General features: G+C 43.6%; 1 protein-coding gene across 1 annotated transcript in view; it reads left to right on the top strand.

The window, feature by feature from the left end:
- Positions 1-15,045, top strand: part of LOC124556461 (glutamate receptor-interacting protein 1) — a 615,250-nt gene that overhangs the window by 427,131 nt on the left and 173,074 nt on the right. Inside the window, exon 8 of the mRNA XM_047130411.1 lies at positions 13,098-13,254. Coding sequence (XP_046986367.1) covers positions 13,098-13,254 — 157 coding nt within the window. The remainder of the gene's footprint in view (positions 1-13,097; positions 13,255-15,045) is intronic.

Here is a 15,045-nt window from a genome sequence, read left to right as displayed (position 1 = left end):
ATGTCCAGGTCTGGAGTTTCTGTGCGGAAACATAATACTGTCTGATCAGAATATAAGCAAAGAAGTGGTAGGAACACCAAAATTCACTGAGAACAGTTGAAAAGATGCACTGAATGAAGTTGCCACAATTGGAAATGTAAATTATCACTCATGTTGGAAAATCCTCATTACCATTTTGTTGCAATGGTACACATGGTCAGACATCCTCATCTCCAATTTGTTGTGATGATACTCATGGTCAAATATCCTCATCACTATTTCATTGTGACAGCAGATACCAAGTGCCGTATTGCATGCCCTAAAGTGCCAGTTTCTCTGAAGGTGGCTACTTAACTACCAATGACAGTCTCATTAAAATCAACACAACAATGTCAAGAGTCTGAATGTGAACTACACTAGCCCATTGATTATCATGTAGATATGAGATACAGACTATAGAGTCAAATGATCACTTTCCACAGGAAGTCATACCTTAGAGACTTAAAGGGTCTCTTAGATGCAAAGTCCATACTCTTCTTCTTTTTCTTGTGCCTTGGTCCCACTTCTAGATGGTGTCAGCATGGTTCTTACTGAATTTGGAATGGTTAATTTAAGGGGTGGCTGGATGTTTTTCCTGTCACCATCCTTTTATCCCCTGAGCAAAATACACTCCTGGAAATGGAAAAAAGAACACATTGACACCGGTGTGTCAGACCCACCATACTTGCTCCGGACACTGCGAGAGGGCTGTACGAGCAATGATCACACACACGGCACAGCGGACACACCAGGAACCACGGTGTTGGCCGTCAAATGGCGCTAGCTGTGCAGCATTTGTGCACCGCCGCCGTCAGTGTCAGCCAGTTTGCCGTGGCATACAAAGCTCCATCGCAGTCTTTAACACTGGTAGCATGCCGCGACAGCGTGGACGTGAACCGTATGTGCAGTTGACGGACTTTGAGCGAGGGCGTATAGTGGGCATGCGGGAGGCCGGGTGGACGTACCGCCGAATTGCTCAACACGTGGGGCGTGAGGTCTCCACAGTACATCGATGTTGTCGCCAGTGGTCGGCGGAAGGTGCACGTGCCCGTCGACCTGGGACCGGACCGCAGCGACGCACGGATGCACGCCAAGACCGTAGGATCCTACGCAGTGCCGTAGGGGACCGCACCGCCACTTCCCAGCAAATTAGGGACACTGTTGCTCCTGGGGTATCGGCGAGGACCATTCGCAACCGTCTCCATGAAGCTGGGCTACGGTCCCGCACACCGTTAGGCCGTCTTCCGCACACGCCCCAACATCGTGCAGCCCGCCTCCAGTGGTGTCGCGACAGGCGTGAATGGAGGGACGAATGGAGACGTGTCGTCTTCAGCGATGAGAGTCGCTTCTGCCTTGGTGCCAATGATGGTCGTATGCGTGTTTGGCGCCGTTCAGGTGAGCGCCACAATCAGGACTGCATACGACCGAGGCACACAGGGCCAACACCCGGCATCATGGTGTGGGGAGCGATCTCCTACACTGGCCGTACACCACTGGTGATCGTCGAGGGGACACTGAATAGTGCACGGTACATCCAAACCGTCATCGAACCCATCGTTATACCATTCCTAGACCGGCAAGGGAACTTGCTGTTCCAACAGGACAATGCACGTCCGCATGTATCCCGTGCCACCCAACGTGCACTAGAAGGTGTAAGTCAACTACCCTGGCCAGCAAGATCTCCGGATCTGTCCCCGATTGAGCATGTTTGGGACTGGATGAAGCGTCGTCTCACGCGGTCTGCACGTCCAGCACGAACGCTGGTCCAACTGAGGCGCCAGGTGGAAATGGCATGGCAAGCCGTTCCACAGGACTACATCCAGCATCTCTACGATCGTCTCCATGGGAGAATAGCAGCCAGCATTGCTGCGAAAGGTGGATATACACTGTACTACTGCCGACATTGTGCATGCTCTGTTGCCTGTGTCTATGTGCCTGTGGTTCTGTCAGTGTGATCATGTGATGTATCTGACCCCAGGAATGTGTCAATAAAGTTTCCCCTTCCTGGGACAATGAATTCACGGTGTTCTTATTTCAGTTTCCAGGAGTGTATATGTGCCCCAAACTGTCTGTGTGTGGTGTTATCCATGTGAATGTATGCCAACATTTTCTAAATATTTACAAATTGAGATAGGACTTGGGTACTAGCCCAATATTCACCTATCTGAATGTGGGAAACCACTGAAAAGTGATAATCCAGCTGGCTGGTAAACTAGCTGTCATTTTTAATCCACTAAGTGGATCCAGTCCAACTGGAAACACTTGCCCAAATCCTGACACAGGCATAGTAACATGTGGGATTATCCAGGTGCTTACATAAGGTCTGAACTAAGAGAGTTAAATGATCACTTAGATGCAAAGTCCAAAACAAAACTTGTGAAGGATATGAGTTGTATGGGTGATCGATGGCTTCCTGATTACCACAGCTTGGCTGCTCACTGAACCTGGAGGTAACCTGCTGAAGTGGAGCTATAATCAGAACTGGCTTGGAGCCATGTGGCTTTCTAAAGACTGGCTAAGCATGTTAACATGTCCCATTCTTTTTTTGGACTCATGATTGGCATAGGGGAACAGTGTGGCAACTTTGGTGTTACCTGTGGTGACGTTGGCATCATCAGTCCAAACTGGAAGACCTGGTTGCATTGCAGAAGGGCATACATCCCAGGATGCAGCATCCTCCTTCCCATGTGGTTCCATCATGCCTTGAGGTCCATCAATACCACAAGTAATCGGATCAGTCATACTGCTCGTGGGTGATGGATTTGCAGGGGCTGAGTAAATGTTGTAATTTCACTTGCACAGATCCATCTTGCGAAATCTTATATGTGGATACCTTGATTTGAGATGTGCTGGTCCAGTTGGCCCCCAGTCTAGAAGCACACATTTCAGCCCTCAAGCTGAACAACGCTTCCTTGGAGACATTTTAAAAATCACAGACTCTTTCAATATTGTGCAGGCAGCAAATAAACACTTTGTGGCTTGCCGAAGGTGGCAGTGGTTCAACCACCACCAAGGGGACAAAATTCTCATAAGTCCTTTTACTTATGGTGATGCTGTGATTCATCACTTTTGGACATGTCAGTGACCTCTGAGCAGCCGGTTACACTAAATCAGCATTTGCAGTGGGGGTCTCCCATCTTGTCCTGACTGTTTCACGATGCACAACCATACAGACTGTCCAGATCACTAGGCACACTGCACCCATTGTGGAAAGGATTGGCATCTCCAAAATGTTTGCCACTAAACATCAGGACAGTCGAACCCCACTCCATACTTGCATTGAGAGACATTGCATGAACTCCAGGCCATTGTTCTCCAGGGCAATCCTCCTACCACAAATTGCTTATTGACCTCATGATTACACATCAGGACGTTTGTTACCAAGCATGCACAGGAGCAATGGTTTCCCTGGTGAACCTCTCAACATATGCTTGTCTGTGTTTCCCAGCATTGGCCCAACCTCCACAAGCTGATTGCATATTGTGACAGCTCAATTCCCCTCAGAGGTCAGTTCACAAATATAGCAGTGTACAAGAAGGTTACAAGGCCAATAAAGCTGTTTGTTGTCAATAGTCACTCACCTGGCAACATTTTTAGCATAGATTCTTTCTCACTGTTTTGGTTCTCCATCACGGATGAAGTTCAGTTCACCTCGAACATGGTTCCCTTCCAGGAATTTGATGACTTTGTGCATCTTTCATGTCTCCATTCAAACTTGGCCAGGGATGTGCCACCGATTTTAAGGTGCATATTTCTCTACATCCTGATGCAGTGCCCCATTTCTTTTTGGCATGTTCACTTCCGGACTCCCTACAGACAGCAGTCAAGCTTGAACTTGATTGCCTTTATGAAGCAGGGGTAACTGAACATGTCAAAACTACTGCTTGGGCCATGCCCCTGGTGGAGATTAAGAAACAAAATAGCTCCCTCTGGCTATGTGGAGATTTTGGGTCAACAGCCAGTGCCAGACACATGAGGAAACCTACCCCATACCATATCCAGAGGATCTTCTTACAAAACTTGTTAGCAGTGAATATTTTTCCGAGATAAACCTTGCCAATGCTTAATTACAGACCCCCACATGAGGAATCGCAATGCTTTATGCTCATCAATACACCCTTTGGCTTGTACAAACACAAACGTTTGCCCTTTGTAATTACTTCTACTCTGTAAATCTTCCAGAGATACCTAGGACAGTTAACCGTGTCCATTTCCTCTTGTACCAATTACCTAGGTGACATAATAGTTACCACCAAGACCACCAGCATAACCTCTGCGCCCTCTTTACTATGTTGCATGATACCATATGCAAGTGCTGCCTACAAAAATGTCAGTTCCTTCAGGAGCAAGTGGAATACTTTGGACACTTATTCAACAAAAATGAGACTCATCCCACTGATCACAACATCTCAGCTATTGACTCTCTCCTATGTCCTCAGAAACTAAAGAAACTGAAGGCCTTTTTGGGTAAAGTGAAGTTCCTTCCACAAACAGCAAACATTATGCACCCACTCAACCAGTTGCACAAGAAGGGCATTAATTTCCAGTTGTGGGCTGCCTGTGAACATGCTTTCACCCAGCTGAAGGACATGTTAGTCTTGGCACTCTGCCTTATGTCCTTTCCTCCATCACATCCCCTTGTTTTGGCTGCTGACATTTTCCCTAGGGCATTAGTGAAGTGCTCGTGTTCCATAACAATGATGGTACTTAGCAACTCATCACCAGTGCATCAAAGACCCTGACACATTCTCAAAGAAACTACTCACAGATCGAGAAAGAGGCTTTGGCAATCATCATTGCCATTAAGAAATTGCATGTGTACCTCTTTGCAACTGGGTTTACCCTCATTGCTGCCTAAAAATCACTGGTAGCACTCTTTGGACCATACTCTCAGCTTCTAGAGTGAATGACTCAAAGGCTCCAGCATTTGGCTCTTTTCCTTAGTTCTTACAGTTACACCATTAAGTACAATCCTACCACACAACATGCAAATGCGGATGCACTCCCTTGTCAACTCTCAGGACAAGACTTAGCATTTGACCAACAGGAGGTATCTTGTTTCAACATTGACATAAAATGAAAACACGCCTTGGAAGGTGTTCAATGGCTTGCCCATTTATTTTTTCAAATCTGCTGATTCAGAACTCCAGGCCTGGGCTCACCTTGATCATCATTTGTCTGTTATCTCTGACATTCTCCTGCTGTCCTGCTGAATGCAGATGCAAATTCCCACCACATTGTCATTCTGACTACCTTATATCCTCATATCTTGGAACTATCCCATTGTGAGCATTGTGGCATGTCACAGATGAAAGTTCTCGCCAGACAACATGCCTACTGGTCAGGTCTGAACAAAGAGATGGAGGTCATGTAGGGCAGCTGTTCTGCATGCACCCACCATCAGGTTGCTTCTCCTTAGTCTTTCACCCCTTGGTCCACTCCATATCATTCCTGCAACTGCAGTCATCTGGAGTGGATTGGTCCCTTTCTGGGCTCCATATGGCTAATTGTTGTAGATTCTTATTCCAGCTACCCCATGTGGTTAGCATGGCATCTGCCACTACAACCACCACACTCAATGCACTTACCCAGATTCTCATCGTCGAAGGGCTTCCCTACACCCTCCTGTCTGACAACTGGCCCCAGTTCATGGCAACAGCCTTTGAACAGTTCTGCAATACCAGTAGAATTAAAATCTGTTTAGATCACTGTTTGACCCATCCTCCAATGGTGAAGTGGAGCAGATGGTATGTAAATAAGAACTACAACTGTTGAAAGCAATGGGCAAATCTTCTTCCACATCGGTGCTCATGATGTTCCTGAGCACCTACAGGACCACCCCTGTCCATAACCACAGCCCGGCAGCGCTCCTTCATAGGCAACAGCCATGTACTCTCCTCCACTTCCTGTCATAACAGTCCTCAGAACCTGGCTCCACCACGTTGGACAATGCCCATCAGGTTCTGTTATCTGCACATGCTCCTACAGAGAAAAACCTTCATGGATGCTGGCTACAGTGGTGAGTAGCCATTGACGGGACCTTGTGCTGATTGATACTCTATGAGGTTTGGAGTGTCAGTACACCAACCAACTCAGTCACCACCTACTGACTGTGCCACCATCAGTGGGTCACTCAGACTGGTAATGGCCCCCTTGCAAACCCCCAACTGCACAGGTACAATTTGCACTCCAGGGCACCCCATTGGTGGTTCCCATGGATATAGGTTTGGTGGCTGAGCACATACTGCAGCATGCATAACCTCAATAGTCATCTCCCACATCGCCAGTCTCCAGTGCATTGTCTGACATCCCATGTTCCTTCTCCCAGTTGTCAGGCATCTCCACCAAATTACCAATTGTGTGGCTGGTTCACCTTCTGAAATGACATGCAGGGTGCTTCAGACCCTATGCACCCATTTGGGAGGGGCGAATCTGGTATCCCAATCTGACAAGTTCAAAAGCTCACCAGAATGCCTGGAACTAGATGACAGCTGCTAGGTGATGCTCCTAATGTTTTCAAGTGCTGCTATCACTGCTTCAGCACTAGACTCATGTGCCAGCCTGTTGGCTCCTGCAGCTGTGCTATAAAGTTAGCAGCATGGGGGCTGGACCTCAGTTATGTTCCAACTGTGGTCTCATATCATCTCTTGTGAGCAATGTTGCTTGGTTTCAGATATTGCTACATACAGGCTCCCGATATGGTTTACACTCCAGATTTGTCATTCTGTCATGTTGTCTTGTTGTTTGTCCATCACTGTTGTTGTCTTGTGTGGTTTTCAGTGACTCACGATCAACACCTTCAGTCTGTTAGGCAGTATCTCCCAGCCACGTCAGATTCTGGGTACTATACATGGAACAACTTAACCACATCCTTCACCAGGTCTTTGACTGCCTATTGTTGTTCCTGGAAATGAAAAATTATTCTACCCACAGCCCTTCCCACCCATCCCAGAGTGGTAATACACTGCATTCCCAATCTACAAAATATCTTGCTTGATCATTATGGCACATCTACTACTAAAGCCTTGCTACATGGGTCATGTTCCTGATGAAGAGCCAGTCAGATTCTGGGCACTATACATGGAACAACTTAACCACATCCTTCACCAGGTCTTTGACTGCCTATTGTTGTTCCTGGAAATGAAAAATTATTCTACCCACAGCCCTTCCCACCCATCCCAGAGTGGTAATACACTGCATTCCCAATCTGCAAAATATCTTGCTTGATCATTATGCCACATCTACTACTAAAGCCTTGCCACATGGTTCATGTTACTGATGAAGAGCCAAGTGCTATACACACCCTGTTTCAGTTTTGTATCAGGCATACCCTGCCCTATCAGAGTCTGGTCAGCTGGTGAAACAAGTCATACCTTACAACTTTCACACAGCCTTTTATGTGTACATTAGTACTAACCAGCTGCCCACCTGAATGAATTGTTACTGCCAAAATATGTGTAAGATCAGTAAAAGTTGATCACCCAGTGGCGAAACACATTATCGAGCACAACATTCACAAATGGCTGCTTCAGAATCCATGCCATCTGGATCTTGTCGTCCCCCCCCCCCCCCCCCCCCTTCAAAAATGACTTCCAGTTTCTCTGAAATTCATAAATGGGAATAAGACTTACAACATATTTTTTGATAACAAATTCCTCATAATCTCAATCGTCACTAAACCATACAGTCAACTGCATGTCCTTGACATATGTAATAACTATCATTTCCCCACGATTTTAGCCATTTACAGTACCAACATAGGAAGGCCATGTTGGCTTATGTTACAGGGCCAGATCAGCAAGGCATCCAGACTGTTGCCCCTACAGTCATTGAAAATACTGTCATTCTTTTTCAGGAACCATATTTTTGTCTGGTCTCTCCTCAGATATTCTTCCAATGTGGTTGCACCTATGGTCCAATGATCTATATCATTGAAACTCTCAAGCCAACCCATTAAGGAAAAGTTCCTGGTTCCATATCCATCCATGAACTGCCAACACTAATGCAATCATCATAATTAGTCAAGGGAAATTTGTATTTTTAAGTGATGTTATTCATTTGATTTTATAAAAAAATTGTGATCTTTCTGCTTACTTTATTAGTTTTCCAATATCCTACAATCATGGGAGCTACCATATTTTACAGACTATGAGACACACTCTTTTCTTCGAAAAATTGTCTCCAAAATTCAGGTGTGTCTTATACTCGAAATTAATACAAAAATGCCCAGTGTTTGATTTAGGCTTAAAAATGACAATATATTCCATGCTGCAGGAACCCTACCTCTGTCTGGTAACATTGGATTCAACTGGCAGTGGCAGTGCACTAATGCGATTAACATGAGTTGCAGGGATTCACGAGCTCACTAACACTGTCTCCCACCCGCTCGCCATCACAAATCCAGATTACTGTCTAATGCGTTATTGCAATCTACACCAGTGAATTTGAACTGAAGCTGATTTGTGTTATTGTAATAACTTCAAGTTGAACAAATATAGTTCAAGGAAGATGCAATATATGAAAGTCACAGATCAAGTAAACAGAGTAAGACGTGTGTACACTTTAACAGTCAAATCATAACTGAGTCCAAGTTTAGCGGCCGCTGGCTGGCTGATCGCTTAGGTGGCGCTGCTGCTACATGGCTTGCAAACAGTGCCACATGTAGAGGACACACGTAACTGTGTGGTGGCACTTTGAAGATTGGTGAGTCACAACACTTTTCCCCCCTTAGAATTTTTTACACAGGTCTTGATGGAGGTGGTCTGTAGATTGCTAACGTCCATAGGTGTTATTTGACTGGCACGGGGCCTGTTTCAGCATAGTCTTCAATTTCTGGAAAGCCGCATCGCATGACGCGGACCAGTGAAAAGGCACGTTTTTATGCAACAGGCGATGCAACGGCTGAGCCACCGAAGCAGCAGATGGTAAAAACTTGTGATAGTATGCTATTTTCCCCAAGGCGGCCTGCAGTTCCTTAACAGATGTAGGGTGAGGAAGGGCATCGATCACAGTGACAGTTTGCTGAAGCAGACAAATACCATCCCGAGAGAGTTGAAACCCCAAGAACGTGAAAGATGCCTGAAAAAATTTTGATTTCTGAAGATTAAACTTAAGACCGGCAATCTGTAAGACATGAAAAAGTGAGTGGAGATTTTGAAGATGTTCGTCAGTGGTGAAGCTAGTGACAACAATGTCATCCTGATAATTTATACACCCAGGGACAGTGAGCAATAATTGTTCCAAGAATTGTTGAAAGAGAGCAGGGGCACTGGCAATCCTGAATGGCAATTGTTGGTATTGATAGAGGCCAAAGGCATAATAAGGAGCAGAAATTGCCAGGAAGCAGCGTCAAGAGGAAGTTTATGATAAGCTTCTGACAGGTCAATTTTAGAAAAATACTGGCCTCCAGCAAGTTTACTGAACAATTCTTCAGGTCGAGGCATAGGGTAAGTGTCGATAAGGCATTGAGCATTCACAGTGGCTTTGAAATCGCCACAGAGACGAATATCACCATTTGGCTTAGCAATGACAATGACAGGAGAGGACCACTCACTGGAAGTGACAGGAAGCAAGACCCCTGAAGCAGTGGGATGATCCAGCTCCCATTTGACCTGATCACAAAGGGCCACAGGAATGGGCCTAGCCCAAAAAAACTTAGGCTGAGCAGTGGGTTTGAGCGTGATATGAGCTTCAAAGTCGTTTGCACAGCCTAATCCAGGAGAAAAAAGGGACGAAAATGTCATCGACAAGGAATCCAATTGAGCATAAGGAATAGCATCAGAGACAATATCGACAGAGTCATCTATGGAGAACCCAAAAACTCGAAAGGCATCGAAACCAAAAAGATTCTCTGTGTTACTATGGTCGACCACAAATATGGGAACAGTGCAAATGACAGATTTGTAAGATACCTCAGCATCAAATTGTCCCAAGAGAGAAATCTTCTGTTTATTGTAAGTCCGTAATTGCCTAGTGACAGGTGACAGGATTGGAGAGCCCAACTGAAGATACGTCTGAGAATTGATGATAGTGGCAGCAGAACCAGTATCCACCTGCATGCGAACATCTCGACCAAGTATTTGGACAGTGAGGAATAACTTCCCTGAAAGGGAAGCAGTACAATTGACAGACAACACAGAATCAGAATCAGTGTCATGTTCATGAACGTCATGTATGTGGTCGGAATTTGCAAACGGATGACACATGACCCTTTTTTTGCATTTGTGACACACGGCCAACGTTGTGGACAATCTTCTCATGAATGTTTCGTAAAACACCATGGAGATGAAGGAAGTTGCCATGGGTTTTGCTGCAGTTTCTTAGAGGTTTGTTTACGCTTAGGCTGAGGCTGCACTTGGGAGCATACTGCGGCCACATTGGCTGGTGGGGACATGCCACACGCTTCGTCAACATCGCACAGAGGTTGTATTTCCCCAACGTTGCCCCATGCCTCTATTTGCGCTCCAGCAGCGCGAGAAATTTCAAAAGACTGAGCGATGGATAGGACTTCATCTAGATTCGGATTTGCCAACTGAAGGGCACGTTGCCTAACTTCTTTGTCGGGCGCCAAACCACGGAATCGGCGTGGGATTCTTTGTGAACTTCAGTAACAAATTGACACTTTCTACTGAGGCTGTGAAGTTCAGCAGCCCTAGCATGATAGGATTGATTCGGATGTTTTCAACAACGATAAAAGGCAACACGAGAGGTTACCACACGCGTTTGCTTTTGAAAATAGACGGACAGAAGTGAGCGCATTTCAGCAAAGGACAAAGACACAGGATCTTTCAAAGGAGCCAACTACAACAACAACCGATACATTTGAGGTGAAATCCATGAAAGGAACAGAGACTTACATGTTTGTTCATCTGCAACATGAAATGCCAAGAAGTGCTGTTGAAGAGGTTTTTCGTAATCAGACCAGTCTTCCGCCATCTCGTCATAAGGAGGAAAAGTAGGTAGAGACAATGACGAGAGATGCCCCGCATTTGATGACGCGACAAAATCATGAATCACATTTGTGAGAAGCATTTGCTGTTCTGTGAGACCTTGCAATAGTTGCTCTAAAGTAGCCATGGAAACATGTGGGTCAACGATGGAAAAGAAAAATCGCTACCTTGTCGCCAACTGTAATAATTTCAAGTTGAACAAATATATTTCAAGGAAGACACAATACATGAAAGTCACAGATCAAGTAAACAGAGTAAGACGTGTGTACACTATAACAGTCAAATCATAACTTTGTCCAAGTCTAGCTGCCGCCAGCTGGCTGGCCGCTTAGGTGGTGCTGCTGCTGCATGGCTGGCAGACAGCGCCGCATGTAGAGGATGGACGTAACTGCGCGGCAGCACTTTGAAGGTGGGTGAGTCACAACAGTTATTGGCAACAGTACAATATTTTTGTTAGTGGGTAGGTTTTTAAAGGGCAAAAAATAAATGGTATTCATATGATATGGCCTATAAATTGAAAGTAGTAGCATATGCAAAAACATGGAAACAGAGCAGCTGAATGGCATTTCAGCCCTTCACCAACAGAAAAAAACCATTCATGATTAGTGGGCTAGTAAAGAAGAACTGAAAAAATGAAGAAGACTAAATGTGCAAATAGAGCACTGAATTCAAAATGGCCAAAGCTTGAAGATGGTGATTTTCAGAGATTTTAACGGTCTGTTTGGTTTCATAAACTACGAATTTTTTTATTCTGACTTTGCAATCTAATAACAAAAATGGTAAAAATACTATTTTTTTAATCTGTTTAAAAATTAAGTTGCATCTTATAGCCCGTAGTGCCTTACAGTGTGTAAAATATGGCATGTTTTCCCTGAAAATTTCTGTGCAATATATTTGCATCATTACATTTTTCAGTCTCTGGCTATTCCGTGTCTACCAGTTTCCAATATCAAATACATTTGACATAATGGTATTTCTCTATGAAAAACCATCATAGTATTGTTAAATCCTTTTCTCCACTTCCATGGCAGCCTCCAGTTTTCTTCCTCCAGTGATAATTCTATCATATCAATACTTCCTATGTTTTTGCTCTTCCCTGTAATTTTACTGTTATGACTGATATTACTTCTCCTAAAAATGTCAAGATGATGTCTTGCTGTAAATTTTAAAGTGCAACCATAATGCCCACTTTTCCCATTGTCTTTAAGTAATTTGTATACTATAGTGAAAACAACAGGTAAGTATGACAATGTAAAGCTAAAACTGACATTATACCTGGTGAAATGTGTCAGTACAGTCTTGTGCTGAGAAACAGGATATTAACAGCACATTTGTATTTTATATGCACTTCTCTACAAAAACTCAAATCTTTGTTGATGTGTTTACAGTACCTTATTTCTCCTGCTGCTACAAATTACATGATAACATACAAATTAAAAAAAAAAATAATCAGTTAATACTTCTACATATATTTTCAATGGGCAACATATTATATATATGTTTTTACTATTATTGTTGTGACATAAAACAGTGTGTACTTTTATGCTAGTTGCTAGAGTAGCACTAATTTATCAATAGGATTTATCTGGGTGTTTATATACAAATATTTCTCCAAGACCTTGGTAGCACACTGCAACTAGAAAGAGGAAATATAGGAAATATATAAGCTTGTCATTATTGATGGGTAGTTAATGCAACATTCAGAAGCAGTTTGTGATAGCTGCTTCAGTCTCCTCTCAAATATATATTTCTAATATATTCTCACATCCAAAACTGTATTTCTCTCTCTCTCTCTCTCTCTCTCTCTCTCTGTCTCTCTCTGTGTGTGTGTGTGTGTGTGTGTGTGTGTGTGTGTGTGTGTGTGTGTGTGTGTGTGTGTGTGTGCACGCCCATGAACAACAGGCTACAACACTTTAAAATGATCTTGGGATAAGCTAAAAAGTTGAATATTTTGCAAACCTCATTCATTTATGTTTTTTCCAGTCTGTAGACAGATGGCTCTATGAGCAACTTGTACACGTGTCAAAAGGGAAACATATTAAACTTCCACAATATGTCATTTGAGTGTTATCTGGATAATAACTGCTGCATAAATTTTATAAAATTAATGTGTATTTTATTTTCTTATAGGTTCAGTGACTAGTGCTGGCTGTACTGGTGTATGCCACTCAGAGACAGTGTACCTAACTCTTCAGTCTGATTTGCATGGTTATGGAATAGCTGTACAAGGAACTTCTGCAGGGGAGGTTGTTGTCTCTGGTATTGATAAAGATAGTCCTGCTGACAGGTAAGCTGCTAAAAGGCTGATGAGAGGAATACTCTATCAACCTCATTTGCAAATAATTTTTTGTATAATAAATTACAGCATGTAAATTACCATCTGTTCTTGATAAAAAACAATTAGCTTAAATTTAGCTGTTATAGCCTTTGATTGAACAAATTGAAACTGAAAGTATCAGACACTGCTGGAGCACATTACAGATAAAATCAGGAAAAGCCTACATTATTGATGACAAGTAAAAAGCATAGGGATTTAAAGATGTTTAACAAGGGATTTTTCTGGCCTGAATTACAAATGTAGCATCCGTAGCTTCATAATGTTACTAATACTGGTAATAATAATCATGTTTAATGTGTCATTGTCTTGAAACCAGATGATAGTAAGAATACCTAAGGAGTGAGCATTCAAACTCACAGGCCATGATTTTTGTCATCAACCTACATTACCTCCCTGATCATGTGATCTTGGTATGGAGTAGGATTTGCCTGTGAGTGCAATGCTATTACTTCCTTATTACAGACAGATCCTACACTGATGCACGAAAGACGCTGGTACAGGCATGCGTATTCAATTACAGAGATATGTAAACAGGTAGAATACGGTGCTGTGGTCAGCAACGTCTATAAAAGACAACAAGTGTGTGGTGCAGTTGTTAGGTTGGTTGCTGCTGTTGCAATGGCAGATTATCAAGATTTAAATGAGTTTGAACATGGTTCATAGTCGGCACACAAGCAATGGGACATAGCATCTTTGAGGTAGCGATGAAGTGGGGATTTTCCTGTATGAGCATTTCATGAGTGTAGTGTGAATATCAGGAATCTGGTAAAACACAGTCTCCAACATTGCTGTGGCTGGAAAAAGATCCTGCAAGAACAGAACCAATTATGACTGAAGAGAATAATTCAATGTGACAGAAGTGCAAGCCTTCTGCAAATTGCTGCAAATTTCAATGCTGGGTCATCAGCAGGTTTCAGTGTGTGAACCATTCAATGAAACATCATTTATATGGACTTTCGGAGCTGAAGGCCCACTCGTGTACCCTTGATGACCGCATGACATAAAGCTTTATGCCTTGTCTGGGTCCATCAACACTGACATTGAATTGTTGATGACTGGAAACATGTTGCCTGCTCGGATGAGTCTTGTTTCAAATTGTATCAAGCAGATGGACATGTACGGTTATGAAGACAACCTCATGAATCGATGGACCCTGCATGTCAGCAGGGGACTGTTCAAGCCAGTAGAGGTGCTGTAATGGTGTGAGACATGTGCATTTGGAGTGATATGTGATCCCAATATGTCTAGATATGACTTTGACAGATGACACGTACATAAGAATAGTGTCCAATCACTTGCATCCATTCATGTCCGTTGTGCATTCCAACAGACTTGGGCAATTCCAGCTGAACAATGTGACACCCCACACATCTGGAATTGCTACAGAGTAGATCCAGGAACATTCTTCTGAGTTTAAACACTTCCACTGGCCACCAAACTTCCCAGACATGAACATTACTGAGCATATCTGGGATGCCTTGCGATATGCCATTCATAAGAGATCTCCACCCTCTCATATTTGTACAGATTTATTGACAGCCCTGCTGGATTCATGGTGTCAATTCCCCCAAACACTACTTCAGAGATTAGTTGAGTCCATGCCATGCCATGTTGTGTTGTGGCATTTCTGCATGCTTGCATGGGCCCTACATTATATTAGGCAGATCTATCAGTTTCTTTGGCTCTTCAATGTATTTGAAAGTAAGACTGATTTTACATACACATTTCATAGACATCCTC

This window comes from Schistocerca americana, chromosome X (genome assembly GCF_021461395.2).
Source record: "Schistocerca americana isolate TAMUIC-IGC-003095 chromosome X, iqSchAmer2.1, whole genome shotgun sequence".
Lineage (NCBI taxonomy): Eukaryota > Metazoa > Arthropoda > Insecta > Orthoptera > Acrididae > Schistocerca > Schistocerca americana.
The sequence above is the reverse complement of the archived record's forward strand: the minus strand, read 5'-3'. Positions and strand labels throughout refer to the sequence as shown.